This window comes from Parasteatoda tepidariorum, chromosome 5 (genome assembly GCF_982258835.1).
Source record: "Parasteatoda tepidariorum strain Cologne lab strain chromosome 5, Ptep-v5.0, whole genome shotgun sequence".
Taxonomy (NCBI): Eukaryota; Metazoa; Arthropoda; class Arachnida; order Araneae; family Theridiidae; genus Parasteatoda; species Parasteatoda tepidariorum.
This window is the reverse complement of record NC_141759.1, coordinates 22,227,126-22,246,491: the sequence shown is the minus strand read 5'-3', so window position 1 is coordinate 22,246,491 and position 19,366 is coordinate 22,227,126. Positions and strand designations below refer to the sequence as shown.

At 35.1% G+C, this 19,366-nt stretch overlaps 1 protein-coding gene across 1 annotated transcript; it reads right to left on the bottom strand.

Moving 5' to 3' along the window:
• Positions 1-11,336: 11,336 nt before the first annotated feature.
• LOC147808667 (uncharacterized) lies at positions 11,337-14,501 on the bottom strand. Its single transcript, XM_087162664.1, has one exon. It carries the CDS (start codon positions 14,499-14,501, stop codon positions 11,337-11,339), a length of 3,165 nt encoding a protein of 1,054 aa, XP_087018790.1.
• Between the last annotated feature and the right edge of the window lie 4,865 nt (positions 14,502-19,366).

The window sequence follows — 19,366 nt, the reverse complement described above, 5'->3', positions numbered from 1 at the left end:
CCATACCACCCCTTATGCTAGACGTGTTCAAAGCCTTTGACCACGTCTGGCATGTGACACTACTGACCAAATTAATAATCCTAAATCTAGGTTCCCACAGGTTTCAGACTGTTCAGAATTTTACTTACCTTGGTTCAATAGTTACTGCCGACAATAACATAGACAATGAGATTCGGAGTCGTCTAATTTGCTCAAATAAAGCTTTTTATGGTTTAAAACGTTTTTTCAAATCCTCTCTTTTATCAAAAAATACAAAACTTTTACTCTATAAAACATTAGTTAGGCCAATACTTACCTATGGCTCTGAGACCTGGAACCTAACTCAAGCTGGTGAAAATAAAATTGCCATTTTTGAGAGAAAAGTTTTGAGGGCCATCCTTGGTGGGATAAAAATAAATAATTCCTGGAGAAGACGATATAATACTGAACTGTATAAAATCTACAGAGAGCCAGATATTGCGAAATTTATTAAAATAAATCGAATGAACTGGGCAGCTCACATTTTCAGAAGGAATGATGACTCAAATTTAAAGAAAATTCTATTACTCAAACCCCTAACGAACAGGAAAAGAGGTAGACCCAGGCTGAGATGGCTGGATTTAGTTGAGACTGATTTCCTCACTCTAAAGGAGAAAAACTGGCAAACAAGTGTCAAAAGGAGAGAGAAGTGGATTCGAATTCAAAGGAAGGCACAGACCCACCCTGGGCTGTCTAGCCAGATATGATGATGATGAAATCTACCCCCAGCTATTTTTCGAATCATTGACTCGTACCTAAAGGAAAGGACTTTCCAAATCAGATTCAATAGTAAATTGTCGAAAGGAAAACCCTTAAACGCCGGCGTCCTTAGGCCTTTATTATATCTCATATATACTAGCGATTTCCCAATCGCTGCAAATAATCCTAATTATATTATTGCCTTTTATACCAACGATACGGCGATTGCTTTCAGATCTATAAATCCGAATCCGGCGAAAAAGTTAAAAGAACATATTCCAGCAATTGTATTATATTGTTAATAGGAGTGTAGAAGAAATATTTAATGTTACACTGAGTGCCAACTCGTCAGAAGATATTTCTGTTAATCCAAAAAAGAAAAAAAGGTGTATATACAAAAGTAACGCCTAGATTTTATTATAAGTTTTACTCTGAGGAAGAAACAGTTTGCACATATTAATGATTATCTTAAAGGTCAATGCGCGAATATGAATAAAATTTCTAACTTAAAATTTTATCGAAATCAACATGATAAAAATTGTTAAATCTTAAAATAATTTTAAAAACAATTAAGATAATTATAGCAGTTTTAAGTTTTCGTGACTTCCGACTAAAAGGATATTATAAAATGAAGAAGTTTTGACAAGTTCTATACCGTGTTCTATCAGGGCCGCCTCGAAAGGCTCGAAAGGCTCAGGGCTCGCTTCTATACAGTGCAAGTTCTATACCGTGAAACAGAAGATATCCGTGTCTCTTCCCGCGTTGCCTTTCATAAATTCAGAAGGAAAATAAGTTATTTAAGGTGGCCATGGTAACTCATGATTATTATTTTGAAAAACCGCAATTTAAAATAGAATAACTTAAGTATCATGTAAGTGGTTTTAAAATATATACTCGAAATCGGTGCTTTTACAAACTATAAAAAAATTTCTTCTTAATACTAATATTTCCTTTATGGGCGCAGGATCATTGCACGTTAGGAGTTATTAGGAATCGTTAGGAGTTTGTGGAAGGAATCAACCACAAATGGAGGAAGATGGAAAGCAATGCTAAGCTCTGATTGAGAGTAAAGAGGAATATTCAGGGATGCATTTTTTATGCACTAGTCATTTTCTTAACACTAGGTTCACGGGACACGTCATTTTGACGGATTTCGACTTTCGTAAGGAAAATTATAAAACCCGTTTGAATTTTTATTTTATCTCTTGTAATGACTTTTAACCATTGATCGAAGTAATTAAATGGTATTTACCTCAAAAGCGTTGAAATATTGAAATTCTCTACGTGGTATACCTATTTCTACCGATATACGTCAATTTGACGTGATCATAATTTAGACAAAAGTTTAAGTAAACTAGCAATTATCACATCAATAATAAATAGGAATGTTCCGACAATACTTCGATTCGTTATCTCAAATAAAACAAGCGATAAACAACTGTTGCTGATAAACAATAATAGAAAGAACAAACGCAGAATGTCAATTGATGTCAGATTTTGAAGGTTTCAGTTGCTTAGTTCGAGTATTGAAACATAAAATACTAGAATATTTCATAAATATATATCTCATATCTTCATTTTTTTCTTATAGTATACACTACACATACATTGGTCTGATCTGATTTATATTGTCAGAACCTTCCATTATCATTTTTCCCGGTGGTATTAAAACGGAATTAAAACTTCAATTTTAAGCAAACAAATACGTTGTATTTAAAAAAAATTAAGTTGTCAACCATGACTGGATCGTGTAATTTTGGCAAGGTACCTGCCCGCGCAAGCGGGCACTAGACCTCTGATCTGTGTTATGCCCTAGGGCGACTGAGACTAATGGCATTGGAAGTAATGAGGACGAGGGAAATTTGGAGGAGTACGAGGCAGTAACGGCTCGAGATGTCTGCATATGCAGTTCAAATCATGATAACATATAAAATCAACTATGATTGATTGATTGATTGATATGAGTGGAATCTCGGTGTTAAGTGCGAAGCGCTTCTAACCGATTCATCTATACTGTTTGGCATTTAGTCCAGAGGTCATATACAGTTCATAGTTCTAAGTTAGGATCAGATAATAAGTCTATGATGAGGTGAGGCATGAGTTGATTCAGTAGTACATCAGTTGTATGGGGAATTCCCCTGGATTAAAGTTGTGAGAAGATGCAGTACGTCTTGGTCCTTCAGCAAGTCTTTAAGTTCACTGATGAGGCTAACAAGTCTGTGGGCTGTAGAAGTAGTCGTGTCCTTGGTCGTTTTTCTCTTTCGACTGGGACGGGCCTCGCACCCAGTGAAATTTGAGGTGTGGTTTTGCATGCAGTTGCAGCATTTAGCTGGGGAGTCTCGGCTCTTTCTGCACTGGAATTAGTAGTGCCCTTCGGCACATTTCATGCATCTTGGGCTGGAGGAGCAGGAACGTTGGGTGTGGCCGAAACTCTGACATCGAAAACACTGCAGCGGCCGCCGGCCGCCGTGGTATTTCTCTATGCTGATCGGGATCTGCTTGATGCTCTCAATATGGTAGATCATCTCGTGATTGGCTAGCATTGGCATAACGATGAGGTACAGGGGGAGGGGCCTAAAGGCTTCACCCACTTTCTTCTTAAGGGGGGTCAGGACCCTTTAACGCCTTAAACGATACAATGAAATACCATATTTTCGACACACTGTAACTATCTTTGAATTTATCCTAAAGCTATGAAATTTTTTTTATCATTTACTAGCACTATTATCAATATAATTAAATAGCTAAATTCAAAAAAAATCATTCATAAAAAAAATACAGACTTTTTTTAATATAGTGAAATTTTTTTATTTTCGAAAAAGTGAGTTTCATTGCGCGCAAAGCGTACGAGTCAAATATCATCAAAATAATGTCAAACTAATTTTAAATTAAAGTTATAATTACCCTAAACCTGTGTTACCTAATATTATTTTGATATACATATATTTTAATTTTCTAAAAATTAAAAAAGTTTAAGTTTTTCAAATTTCTATATTTTTGGCACATTACACAATTATTTAAAAAAATTTTAAGAGAGTAATGGTTTTTATAGTAGGTACCAGTTGTAGCAAACCATATCATAAAACTTTTCCTAAAGTTTCGTACAATTCTATCAATTAGTTCTTTGTACGCAGTGCGCACAAGTTCAACATATCACATTTTGAGAAAAATGACTTTAAAGTTAAAAATTTGTTTTTTTCGAATACCACTCAATATATTTTTCTAAAAATGCCTAAATAAATAAAATAAATCATTTTACAATACCTACATACAACTTAAACAGTAATACATTAACTAAATTTGACTTATAAACAAAATAAAGTAACATTTCACAACGACTTGTCACATAACGAGCATCGAGTCAAATAGTAATCAACTTTTCAAACATTAGAAATGATTGATACAAAAACCAAACCAACCTAAATGATAGATTTTTGAGATTTATAAAAATCTAAAAGATGATGTTTTAAAATAAATTTTCAAAAGCAAACAAAAGATTTTCAAATTAGTAACTTTTAAAAAATTGTTTATAAAAATGACCACAAAGTTAAAATTTTGATTATTATAACAATATCCATTTTTATGTTTATCTAGAAATCCTAAGTAACCTCAAAGACATAGATATAAAGGAATAAATTTCTTACATTTTATTATTTTATAATAAAATCAATATAAAAAAAAACATTTAAAAATTAAAAGCCACCAGAAATATACATATCCCCCCCTTCACTTTTTTTCATTCTCTCATTTTCACAAATCTTTTTTTGTCGTTTCACTCTACGAGCTACAATAGACTGTTCACTAGCTCGCTTTTCAGCTTTTGTTACGCGGAGTTTATCTTGAGCATGAAAGTTTTGCTTTGCTTTTTTGTTGATTTGTAGCTCCAACAGTTTCATAATAGACATCAAAGACTTTTTTCCATCGTTAAAAACACAAACACCCATACATGCAGCTATTTCGGCAACATTTTTGCCAGCACTAGCAAATTTAGGGCAAAACTTCCATATGAGTGAGTTCAACGACTCATTTGGGTTTTGGGTCTTACCCCCCAAACATCTTTTCAAAAGAGACGGATGAGACAGATCCTTAAATATTGGCTTTATTGCCTCCATAACAACTTTAGCAACCAGCATTGGGTGCTTATACTCATGCACTTTGTTGTTATGCACAGCTTTATTATAGCTGCACCAACTATTTTCGCCTTTCGGACAAAACCAGTGCATCGGCTCTTTATCCGTGCTGCAAGTATGAGCCCATATGGCCCAAATCGCTGTTCGCATGTTGACTGAGTTATTGCTGTTTTGGCGAATTGCATTGCCATAATAACTTGTAATTCTATTTATTGTTACGTCTGTCAGTCTTCCCCGACCACCTATCGTCTTACCATCTGAAAGCCTTTTTTTGCCATATGAAGTTTTGAGTTTTCGCAAACGAGTGCCCATTCTCTTCTGTATGTGTCCCACACACTCCACTTTGGTTATCGAAACATCTTTTCCATATGGCTTTGCCTCACAAATAGCCTGGAAAGTTTTACAATCACCATCGCCAATGTATGTTTCATACTTGACGTCATATTTTTCTTCAGATCTTTGGAAAATCCTCTTCATGCCGTCAACCTCCATTTTTCCAGAAGAGCCGGCATGATTTTTCTGGCACACTGTTTTATGAGAAGATAGCCACTTATGATATCTCAAGCCAAACTTTGGACCCTTGTACGAAGCACAACCTTTGCAGAATGTCGACATTACTTCTATGTCAACAGCTTTTCCTGTCTCGCCGCCTACCAGGGTACATACGCCTATTAAAGACGTATGACCTCTGGTTTTCCAGGTGCCGTCTCCACTGACGGTTAGACTGTTTGGATTATCTGATAGACACTTTTCCTCGTTAACTGCCTGTTCCATGGATGACAAAGCAACTTCTTTTGATACTTCCAATATTTTAGAATTAATTTTATCATAAGATTTCTGAGTTATGGGCTTGGGCAAGCACATCACAGAACAAAATGTCTGCAGACTTGAAAGTCCACCACCAATGCACCGCATTGCAAAAACAGATCTTCTGTTTACTTCTGGAATGTTCTTATTCACTCCTATCAGTTTGCAGCTTTTAAAAACATCCCTTTTCTGACATGCTTGACATGTTATTTCAAAAGAAGACAACAATCCACACTGGGATTTCTCAGTCATTTTCAAGGAAGCATGACAAATTCCACAAGCAGCTACATTATTGAAAAAACTTATCAAGGAAGCAACATCAATAAGGCGATAACCATCAAAAGTCTCTTTAGTTTCAGTTTCGATATCCTTGAAACTGGAACATGACATCGAAAGCTTTTTCTTAGAAGCACTTTTAAAATCCTCTTTTTCAATAAAAACATTGCAACTGCCCACATTTACACTTTGCCGAAATTGATTTCCACGAAATCTTCTCTTTTTTGGTCTCTGACCAGATCTACGAGGATTATTCATGATTATTTATAATAAATAAATCAAACCGAAACTAGATTTTTGACTAAAATGAAAGCTAATAGACGAATGTACAAATATTAATCTAAGATTAAAAAACGCATGCAATTCGAATATAAACAAATAAAATCTGCAAAGGGTTGGAGCAGAGTTGAGTTGTAGACACTTTAAATCTCAGATTATTATTAGAAACTATAAGATAAGCCCGAAATGAAGCAATTCGCGACCACGCCCACTAAAGCAATTGTTGGTGAGTGACTTGTCTTCTAACCCTTATAACTTTTGAACCAATTGAAAGATTTCGAAATGTAAGATATGAAAATGCGCAGAATAATGCAAGGAATAAAAAAAATGATTCTTGAAAAATCGATTTTTTGAGAGTTTTAAGGGTCCTGACCCCCCTTAAACTGGACTATTTTCAGGATTTCAATGTTCCGCTTCCCTAATTCTAGGGATATTTCATCGGTACTAAAATCATCAGGAAGGCCACGGATGAGGACTTTAGCATTTTTAACTGGCTGAGCTTTTTCTACTGAAGTGGAAGGCTCTGTGGCTTTGTTGGTAGTCTCCTCCGTAGGTTCTGATGCAGTAATAGGGGTGGGCTCCGGCATGAAAAGAGATTCCGGAGGAGTGCAGCTTTTCTGGGTCTTGGATGGGTCAACATTTTCTGTAGCTGCGGCAGACTTTTTCTTCCTCTTCTTTCTCTTTTTAGCTGGTGGCTCTTTGTTTCTATTTTGGATCTCAGGTTCAGAGGCTGATGTCTCTTCGTCTATATCCATATTCAAATCTTTACTGGAAGGAGTTGTGATATTATTCGGAACACTGTGCTCGGAAACGGGCTCAGTCTCTATTTCATTAGTAACACTACTTTCTGGGATGGTCACAGGGATTTCCGCTGTCTCAGTGATAGTTGTCTTCATTGTAGTTGAGGCAGTTGGCTTCTTTTGACTCGACTCAACAGTTTGAATTGCGGACACCGCTGCGTTAAAGAGTTCGTTGTAATATCTACTTGGTGTTGAGGTAGAAATCTCTCCAATGGAATCTCGCAGCTTACGAAGTTCCACGATATCAGTAGTTTGTTCTAGAAGAAACTTTGAGTAAAGTGCGTAGTTCATAGATCTGGCCGGTAAAAACCTTTTGACGATCGAAGATGTCTCATATAAGTCTGATGCTGGCATGCGGCCGGAAGGGAAAACAATCAACTATGATAGTAACGCATATTATTATATATGCTTAATTTTTGTAAGAATAGTGGTGATCAACGCATATTATTATATATGCTTAATTTTTGTAAGAATAGTGATGATCAATATCATTTAAAAATTTAATTTATAAAAGAAAAAATAGTATATATTTACTACCACTTTAAATATGAAAATAAAATCTCCCGCAAAATCCGGGAGAGTTGGCAGGTATGCAGATTGTCGGTCGTATTGTTAATGCTATGCTAATTTAATTAATACCTGGACTGGAATAGTAACAGTAATGTCAGTTTAAATCCGACATTATTGTTTGTAATCATTCTTTATCTGCTAAAAAAGTACCGCCTACTTTTCTCTTATTCAGGATTACAAGCATTTTTCCAACGTTTTTATACATAATAATAATTATATACGGGTCATTCTCACGAAAACTGTCATTTTTCAGTTCATAAAATCCCCAAAAAGTAAAGTGAATAAAAAGCTCTGAAACTTTTTATATTAATAGAAATATGCAATGGCATTATAAAGAAAGTATATATCCTATAAATTATACTTAATATTTAAATAAATTAATTAATTTCACTATTTAAAAAGTGAGGGAATGACACTAATAGTGAGGGAATGATATTTTATTTTAATGCATGTTTTTCTATACTGTAGTAAAGAGGAATAATGCTATAAGTAACTTTTAAAAGAATCTCTTTTTCATTTACAACTCTTTTTGGGTAATTAAAATTGTTTTCAATGTTTGCATACATTGAACAAAACAATTTAAAGACAAATTCTTGAGTTCTGACTGCTTATGTGCACCAAGAAGGTGACGCTTAAGTGAGGATAGGTTTTAACATTGATATATACTGATATTCATTAATATATAGTGATATTAATTGATATACTGATTCAGTTACATTGACATTCACATTGCTTTGATATTTTTTCCTGCTGACTGTACAGTAAAAAGCAGTATTCGTTAATGTGTTCATCATACGTCTATGAAATAAATTTAAAATAATCGAAATAATTTTCGTCTTTTAAGAGATTTAAAACTACTGAAAAAAAAAAGACTTTAACTGCTCCTAAAATTATCAGAACATTTGACCATGCAACTCACCGATTTATCGTTAATCCTATGACAGTACGTACTACATAGATGGCTGATCGCGGTTTTCTTTATTCCAAAACTGCAATAGGAAGGTGCGGTGCCCACCATCGCCTAAATTGAAAATCGCAGAGTAAACATTTCCTTTCATGCCGCGCTGCCCATCCGAGAGTGATTACTCTAAAGATATGTTTGGAATAAGTTTATAATTAATAATAAGGAATAAATTAGAAATATTATAAATATAGATAAGCAAATACAAGTGGTAGAAAGAAATTATTTGAAACAAGTTATTTTTTTGTTAGATATTAATGGCCATTATACACTGGTTATCATAAATTAAGGAAAAATCACAAAAATAGCGATAACTCTTTCAAAAGTAAGCCAAACCGTGCAAAATTTGCATATGTTGTCCACTAAGAGTAGCTGAGTAAAATTGCAATATGCAAATTAGTGGCGCTGCACTCGGCTTACGTCATCTGCCTGGAGCATAAAAGTCCAAGTTTGAGAGAAAGCACACAAATTTTACTGTGATTGCGACATTGAAAATCTGAGATAGCCAATTCGTAATAATGACCTCTAGGCATCATTTGCCTGAAGAACTACGATGGAGAGCCATCGGGAGACTAGAGGCAGGGCAGAGTCAATCAGAAGTGGCCAGATGGCTAAATGTGAGTCCATCTGTGGTTCATAGACTTTGGAGGCAATTTCAAACCACAGATTCGGCATCTAGGAGGTTCAGTCAAGGACGGCCAACTGTTACGACCAGTGCCGATGACCGATATTTGACATTAAGTGCACGCAGGAATAGAACCGCTACTCCGACACATCTTAGATCCTCTCTTGCTGCAGCCACCGGAAGGTTGGTGTCAACGTCAACTGTGCGCAGAAGGCTCCACGAAGGTGGTCTGTATGCGAGACGACCAGCCATTTGCGTGCCGCTCACATCACGCCATAGGAGAGACCGTTTGCAGTGGGCCCGACAACATGTCCACTGGACGTCAGATCAATGGAGGCCTGTTCTCTTTACGGATGAGTCCAGGTTTAGTCTAGAAAGTGACAGTAGACGTTATTTGATATGGAGAGAACCTGGGACCCGTTATCATCCATCAAACATCCGTGAAAGAGATGCATACGGAAGAGGCAGTGTCTGTGTTTGGGGAGGCATATCCTTAGGAGGGCGCACATACCTCCATGTCTTTCCAAGGGGAACCGTGAATGCTCAGGTTTATCGAGACAACATCCTTGATGCTTATGTGCGCCCATATGCCGGGGCAATTGGTGATTGCTTCCTGTTACAGGACGATAATGCAAGACCACACAGAGCTCGCATTGTTGATGATTATCTTCAACAGGAAACAATTACTCGCATGGAGTGGCCAGCTCGATCCCCGGACTTGAATCCTATCGAGCACGTTTGGGATGCTCTAGGGAGGCGTGTATCTGCCATCAATCCGCCCCCTCAGACCCTTGCCACGCTTGCAACTGCTTTACAAGAGCAATGGCTCTCACTTCCTATTGAACTGATAGACCGCATAATTGAAAGCATCACACATCGCTGTTTGTGCTGTATTGCTTCTAGAGGCAATCATATTCCATATTAAAGGTACTTTTTCTATTGCAAACCGATACTTCCAATTTGTTTATTTTATACATGTGCTAATTTCTATACTACTATTAATGTCTGATAATTTCTTTTTATGTTGTTTAATACCTTACTATGTGTTGTATATTGTGGGTAAGTTTCATAAAATTCCATGCGTAATTTCTTGAGTTATCGCGATTTTTGTGAATTTTCCTTAATTTATGATAACCAGTGTAGTTTCGCAAATAGCTCTATTTCCAGTGGCTATTATAAGTGCAAACATTGCTATTTTCTGATACTGGGAACTTGAAAAATTAATTAACTTCTTTGTTTTGCTGAGGAGGAAATCTTTTAATCTATAATATTTTAGTAGGGGCATAAAATATTGGAACAGCAAATTGGATTGAAAATGAAATTACTGAGAGAAACGTTACTTAACTAGTTTTGGACTAATAATTTTCAGATATAGTACGGCTTTCAGGAGAACAGCTCCAGACACCTGTCTCGCGTCGTGGCAGGAACTATGGTTACGAGGGTAAGTCACTTCTAATAGGGGTGCGGAGTGAAAGTGATTAGTTATGTAATGATCTTAGCTTGGTACAAGTGGGCGAATCTTTACTCCCCTTCCCTAGTATTAGTGGCAGTCCTAGAGAACTCGTCTTTCTTTTATTCTTTCGTTTTCTGACAGAGCAGCTTAGTTATTAAACGATTTTTTTTCGTGATTATTTTAATCGCGAATTATTTAATCGTTGTTAGTTTCATGCTTGTTTTAGGTATTGTTGTTTTCTTTTAATCGTTGTTAATTTTATCTTGTTTGCTTTAATTTTTCTTAGTTTCTTAACAAAATTAAATATTTTTTAGAAAGACCAAAACTCGCTGCCCCACTCACTTTTTTATACTCGCTGCCTGTCGACGCTCAGGTAAATATAAACTCGCTCAATAAACAGAAAGTAGCGGACTGTAAATTCACAATATTTATTTATTATTATTTGGAAGAGAGCTTTTTTGTAGCTCGTTACAGCTCTCCTTCCACACACACTCTCTTTCTCTCAATGTTACAAATTATTCTAGGTGGCGCTACAAATCCGTGCGGATACATACCGCCGGGCGTTGCATTGTTTTAACAATCAACAATATTAATACAACTATTAACAATATTACTACTATTACACAAATATTACTATACTAAACAATTGCTATTACACGATAAATTTCACATTTTACATGATTATGAAAAGTAATATAAAGTTTTTTTTAAAAAATATTCATTCAATTGGCAATAAACAAATCTTGGAAATGGGCCTTTTAAAGATCCCTTTGTTCGTTTTAATACTACAAACACGAACTCTGCCATCCTTTCCCGGAAAGACCTCCACAATTCTACCAATTGGAAAATTACATATAGCTAAATTATCTTCCTTTATCAAAACCATATCTCCAAATTTAATGTTTTGCTTATCAATGTACCACTTCGACCTTTGTTGCAAAGTTGACAAATAATCTTTGTGCCACTTTTTCCATATTAATTGCACGAATTTAGTGGTTTTGTGCCATAAACTCAACCTATTATCAGATACATTGGTTACATCTGGTTCAACAATTGATGTGAACGGTCTTCCGATCAGGAAATGGCCTGGAGTGAGAACGCTCAAATCATTGGCATCTGAAGATAACGGGGTAAGCGGTCTCGAGTTTAAAACGGACTCAATTTGAGTAGTTACAGTCAAAAAATCTTCATAAGTTAATTTCTTATCACCCACTACTCTCTTCAGATGATATTTGAAGGATCTCACTCCAGCTTCCCAGAGCCCTCCAAAATTCGGACTCCTAGGTGGCAAAAATTTCCATTTGATATTTTCATGACTCATATAATTACATAAACTCTTATCAGGATTATTAACTAAGCTAAATAATCGTTGTAACTCATTATTACTCCCAACGAAATTGGTCGCATTATCTGAGTACAGAATACTGCATTTTCCTCTACGCGAAAAAAATCTCTTTAATGTAGCTATAAAAGCTTGAGAGCTCAACTCTGTCACAAGCTCCAAATGAATCGCTTTTGTGACGAAACATACAAAAATCGCGACATAAATTTTTTGAAAAGTACCTTTCCGTTGGTTCTTGTATTTAATTGTAAATGGACCGCAAAAGTCTACACCTGAAATGGCAAATGGAAAGTTTTGACTCACACGACTTTTGGGTAGATCACCCATAAGTTGATCACAAGTTATTGGTTTAGCTTTAAAGCACGACAAACACTCACGAACTACTTTTCTACAAATAGATCTGCCATTGATTGGCCAAAATCTTTGTCTTATAATAAACAATAATGTTTGAGGTCCAACATGTAAATTCTTAATATGATTACTAATAATTATCAACTTTGTTAATTTATGTTTTTCTGGTAACAATAATGGGAATTTTTTATCAAAGCACAAATTACTATTGGACAAACGTCCACCTACTCTTAAGAGACCTTCTTCATCAATGAAAGGACATAAATTTCTTACCTTACTCTGCTTTGAAACTTCACCTGTAATTTCTAAATCTCTAATTTCCTTGCTGATCTCCCGTTTCTGCACTAAACTTACCAATTTCAGTTCAGCTCTTTTAAGTTCATCTGGAGACAAAGACCCAGTTGATGTGTCATAAGTGCTCCGACAATTATCGATGAACCTATATACAAAACTTAATACACGAATGAGTTTACTATAATTATTACTAACTTCCAGAAAATTATCAAGAAAATTACTATTATCACTAATAAAACAATTGAAGTCACTAGATGGTTTAAATTCATTAGAAAATTCATCTTCAATAACTCTGGATGGAATGTCTCTATTTGGATATTCACTGTTACACAAGAAATTTGGTCCTTCAAACCACAATCTACATTGTGAAAGTTTATCAGGATCGAGACCTCTGGAGATAATGTCTGCAGGGTTCTCAGTTGATGGTACATATCTCCAACTGTCAATGTTAGTTAAGTCTTGAATCTGGGATACACGATTGGCAACGAAAGTTTTAAGTAGAAATGACTCCTTACGTATCCAAGAAAGCACAATCATGCTATCACTCCATAAGTATATGTTGGATATAGGCAAATCAAGAGCTTTTATCACTTTTTTCACTAATTTGGCTAGAAGCAGTGAGGCACAAAGTTCTAGTCTTGGGATGGTTACTCTTTTCAAAGGTGATACACGACTTTTGCTAGCAATCAATTTGATAGTCGTTGCTTGACCATTTTTAACACACTTACAGTAAACAACAGCACCATAAGCAACCTCTGACGCGTCGGCGAATCCATGAATTTCAATCATGTCAGCTCCCTCTGTAAGTATACATCTATCAAATTCCATGTTGTTAACACTCTTTAAAGCTTCGACAAACTTCTTCCACTCTTGGATTTGTTTCTCAGGTAGTTCTTCATGCCAGTCCAGTTTTAAAGACCATAGCTGTTGCAAAAATATCTTTGCTTTTGACACTACTGGTCCAAGCAATCCAAGGGGGTCGAAAAGGCGTGCAATTGTGGATAAGACACAGCGCTTCGTGACTTTCGAGTCTTTTCTTTGTGATGCTCTACAGGTAACTTTAAAATAAAGACTATCTTTCATCGGACTCCAGGAAACTCCTAGCACTTGAGTTCCATCACAGTTAGTAAAATTATATATTTCTTCACCATCAGAAACTAACGCTGCGCAGTTGCTATGCCATTTGTGGAGTTGCATGCCAGCATTTCCTAAAATACCAATTAATTGATTTTTAAGTTCTCTTGCAGTTGCTAAATTATCAGAGCCGGTCAACACATCATCGATGTAGAAATCATTTTCAATGACTGGAGCAGCAAGAGGATACTTTTCTCCTTCATCAATAGCTATTTGCTTTAATGTACGAGTTGCTAGAAATGGTGCACACACCGTGCCGTAAGTGACGGTATTCAACTCGTAGGTTTTGACAGGTCCTTTCTCTTTTTCTTTCCAAAGAATACGCTGCAATTTTCTTTGGCTTTGATGAATTAAGATCATTCGGTACATTTTCTTTATGTCTGCTGTGAAGGCATAGACATATTTACGGAACCTTGTCATGATGGAAAATAAATCACTCTGAACTATGCCTCCATTTAATTGCAAAGAATTTAAGGAATTACCAGCTGAGGTAGGAAAACTCGCATTAAAAACAACTCTTAAGACGGTTGATTGCCTACCAGGGCGGTAAACTCCTAAATGGGGAATGTAGTAAGTGGCTTCTTCCTCCTCATCATCCGAAATTTCTGACATGTGTCCCATCTCTAAATATTCATGAAGGAAATCTTTATATAAAGATAAATAATTTGGCTCCTTAATTAAACGTTTCCACATCAGATTTAATTTCTTCAACGCAAACTCTTTAGATTTTCCCAAATGCTTAGGATCCTCTTTTAAAGGCATCTTTACTATGTACCGTCCCTCAGAATTTCTAGCACAGTTGTTTTTAAAATGTTCTTAAAATGTTTTTTCTTTACTCTCAATTATTTCAGTTTCGATATTTTCTATCTCCCAAAAACTTCTAACAGTTTGTTCTAAATCAAGAGTTTCTTTAACTAACCCACAATGGATTTTATTATCCTCCATATTTGATATGCTTCCACTAACTAAATAACCAAACACAGAATTTTGTAAGATTAAATTCGAGTTAGGAGGGTAAATTTGCCCAGGTTTTATTAGCTCAAAAAAGGATTCCGCACCGATTAATAAATCAACTCTCTGCGGAATGTGAAAATACGCATCAGCTAAGTTAATGTTTTCTAACCCTTCTATACACTTGTTTACTTTCTTTGAGGGTGTGAGATCCGTAATTCTAGGAACAACTAATAAATTTAGATCTGCGTTAAAAGTTCGGGATTTATTTATTAAAGTAGCACAAACTTGAGACCTAACAGAAATAGCTGAATCATTCAACCCAGACACTAATATTTATTCTTTCTCAATTGTAGGCGATCTGCACATTCTTTACTTATGAAATTAGACATAGATCCCGAATCTAATAAAACACGAACTTCACTCTCATTTCCAAAAGAATCACATAAATAACAAATTGCAGTACTCAAAAGAACTGTTTTGTTTTTATTCCAGACATAACTACTCGTGGCCGAAAAGATATTGGCGCCTGTGTTTTGCTCTTCGCATGCTGCTGGTGTAAATTCAGAAGCAAGTGGAGAGAGGGGGGGATTTCCTCTATCAATTTGTTTTTTATTTGATTCTGAATTCATAATGTTCTCCTCTCTTATTTTTGATTTCACTGAATAATTATGTTCTCGATTAAAATGTAATGAAATATGATGCCTTTTACCACATTTAGCACAAGAATATTTTGATTTGCAAGACATCACTTTATGTTTACCAAGACAATTAAAACAAAATTCATTATCTTTAACAAATTGTATTTTCTCATACACAGATAATTACTTATAAGTAGAACACATATAAAGGGGGTGATTTTCATTACATAAAATGCACTTCGAACTCTTAAAATCAGACAAAAAGGTTTTAGAAATATTTCTTTCATTATGACTTTTATTATAAGAGCTCTTAGTTAAAGATTTTCCACGAGATGTCACAAATAAATCTATTTCCTTTCCTAGTTTAATTGGTTCAAACCAGGTGTCCGATTGTTTTACACTTATATAAGTAGCGGTTTCCCTGTCCAATGTTTGGAAGAGTTTATCAGAAATTATTAGCTGATTTAATGTTTTGAAATCTGTCACATTTCTTAATTTTAAATAGTACTCCCAACTAGTTGTTAAACGTGACGCAAACTGAACGTGGGTTTCATTTAAATGTCGCGTGGTTGTTTTGAAATTGTCCAGACAAGATTGAGCCGTTGGCTGAAATTCTCTAAGTACTATTTCTTTCACTTTTTCATAATTATTAAGATCATCATCACTTATATATGTGATAATATTAGACGATCTTTCTCCAAGCAGATTAAGAAGGATCTCAGATTTATATTTATCTGGCACACACTTAACTATAAATGCTCGTTCTAACGATGTAAAGAAGAATCCCCAATTTTCGGGTTTACTCGGCACTTTAATGGTCAATGTTCTAATGCTCTTAATCAAAGAATCTAGGGAGTTATTAGATTCAATTAGCTCTATATTATTCTCTTTTGGCTCAGAACGAATGCGTGCAATTTCTAATTCAGTTTTTGTTCTCTCGAGCTCCTTTGGCTCAGCACGAATACGTGCAATTTCTAGTTCAGTTTTTGCTCTCTCGAGCTTTATATTCTCTAACTTTAATTGTTTCGATTCTTCAGACTTGCGCTCTTCTACTATTAAACTTACTAGATCACTAACAGTTTCAGAGTCAGTTTTATATTTTTCACAACTTTTAATTATATCAATTAAGTTTACCACAGTCATATCATCACTAATCTCTAGATCTAGTTCGCAGGCAATAAGCCTTAAATCATCTTTTTTACAATTCTTAAACATTGTAAATTAAAGTATTTTATAAAAAATCAAAACAATCCTACTTTGAATGGGAAGGCACGAATCCACAGTTTTCTCGAAACACTGTCCACAATGGTGTTATCTCTTGGAACTCAAAACGAAACTCTTTTCGTTAATTGTATTAATTTTGCTGATTATTTCTCCTGGTGAGCGGACCACTCATGTCGACGCTCAGGTAAATATAAACTCGCTCAATAAACAGAAAGTAGCGGACTGTAAATTCACAATATTTATTTATTATTATTTGGAAGAGAGCTTTTTTGTAGCTCGTTACAGCTCTCCTTCCACACACACTCTCTTTCTCTCAATGTTACAAATTATACTAGGTGGCGCTACAAATCCGTGCGGATACACTGCCCCACAAAATCACGATTTAAAAATTTTTGCTCCCAATCTAGATTGAGAGTAAAAATATTTTTATTAGACCTCACTATTATTCTATACGTTATTTTATTTAATGGATTACTTTTCATTTTGTGATCGAAAATCCAAAAAAGCTAATTTAGCATAAAACAGGAGTTTTTTTTTTTTTTTTTTTGAATACTCCTTTAAAAAACAATTTTACTACTCGTGTATAAAATAAATTTAATAATGGAATGAGTTGATGATAATTCGCGTAACACAAATTTCTGAGAAAAATATCGAAATCGTTGTTTGACACTTTTTGTTGAGAAACAATTTTTTTAAAATTGTCTTTTGCAAAAATAAAAAAAGGAAAATTCTGTGAAGTTAATAAATAAAGGAGGGAATACTTACGTCTGAAACGCCTACTTTCCTCTTATAATCTGAAGGGAACGCATTCCTTACAGATTTGAAAGCTTAAATACACTCATGAAACAATGCACAATTGCAAACCCATACCTGCCAACTTTTGATCCCTTCCATTATGAATTTTCCCAGTGGTAGTAAAATGGAATTAAAATTTCCATTGTAAGCAACAAAATACGTTATATTTGAAAAAGCTTCAGCTGACAACCGTAATAGTACACATATTAACCTATATGCTAAATTTTTTTAAGAATAGTGGTGATCAAAATCATTTAAAAAAATAAGTTTATATTTACTATCACTTTAAATATAAAAATAAAATTTTACGCCAAATGCGTAAAAGTTGGCAGGTGTGCAAACCTCCTCCTAGTTCTCAGTTGTGTATAGAATTACCTACAATATTGCATTTTGAATGTTACTTTAAGTGTGGCAAATCTCTCATTTGGTGAGTTGAACTTCTGAATTCCTATTGTAAATCGAATAGTTTGAAGCCGCAGCAAAATATACAGAGTGCAAAATAAAAAACCTGAATAACTTTTGATCTAATGATCAGATCTTCACGCTCTAGAACACAATCTCAATAATTCAAGGGGGAGACTTCAAATAAGCTTTTTACTAAGTGCAGACGATATTTTAAGCTATGAAATCAGACACAAAAGTGTACTTTCTCAGAATAAATATACCTTATTTTTCGACGGATTCGAATTTCAAATCCTCGAGACACAAGGGATACGACGATCTGTAATTTGTAAGGTGCCTGCCCGCGTCAGCGGACACCAGACCTCTTAATCTATATTATGCCCTAGGGCGACTGGTACTAATGGCATAGGGAAAGAAGATAAATGGAGGAGTTCAAGGCTGTTGGCGGCTCGAAATATCTGCATGGGCAGCTCAAGTCATGAATTTGTACATTAACCGGTTAACCCCCAGCGTCATATATTTAGGACAGTTTCTTTTTTCAAAGACATTCATTGTGGTGGGAAACTTTTTTCAGCATTTTCATTTATCTGGGTGAATTAAAAGATTCTCAGATACCACAATGATTTAGTTATTTCTGACTAGATATAGAATTAAAAGCAGCAATTACTTTTTGATCTATCAAAGACTTTTTGAATGCCCTAACAGTGGAAAGACCAATTAATTTCAATAATATATTTTACCACTTTTTCCATAAAACCACTTTTTGTATGATTTCAATATATAATTGCGGTATAAAACGGGTTAAAATTAAAGGATATGAGTAGTTGAAGTAACAGTAATAATGAATTAAAATATGCACAGATAAGTTATGTACAAGTCTAAAAATTGAAAAGAATTATATACATTATTTACAAGTATTTACAATTTGTAAGTCTCTGTTAATACGACGACCCGGCCGTCCCGGTAATCCATCGCTCGTGCTGGGTTACTCATTGTTCTAATGTTAATAGACCTACAGCTTGCCCAGATGGGACCCTACAGGGTTGCTCCTTCCCCGAGTTAGCTGTAGGCCTAGTGTCATAACTATGTGTGTTTGTGTGGGGAGGGGCTTATCTGTTGAATCTTCGTGAAAGTATTCCATCTGATAGCAGGAAGTTTATAATAGGATTGTGGTTCCTACTATCTTGAATTAGTTGTTTGCTCATAATTTGCTTATAATCTGAAGGTATTCGTGTTTTTAGCATTATGGAAAAAGCTAGCGCTCATTTGGTTAATATATTCATTTGCGGTGTCACTATTCAGGTCTTTGCGTATATATTTATTTGGTATGTGCCAAGGGGCACCAGTAATTCTTCGTAAGAATTTGTTCTGTAGCGTCTCCAATTTCTTAATCTGACTGTTTGTTACACAGTTCCATGCGGGACATGCATATGTGTAAATTGGCCTTATGCAACTTAAATAAAGATGCCTTTTTATCTGTAATGGTAGTTTAGAATTTGAGTTTAGTAATGGTCTCATGTTGGCGAAAGCAGCTTGTGATTTAGTAATAATTTTGCTTAAGGGGTAGTTCCAATTTAATCTGTGGTTTAGGGTAAGCCCCAGGTAATCTGCTTT

Excerpts from the sequence above, each read along its gene's own strand:
- LOC147808667 (XM_087162664.1), bottom strand. The coding sequence starts at position 14,501 with ATGCCTTTAAAAGAGGATCCTAAGCATTTGGGAAAATCTAAAGAGTTT.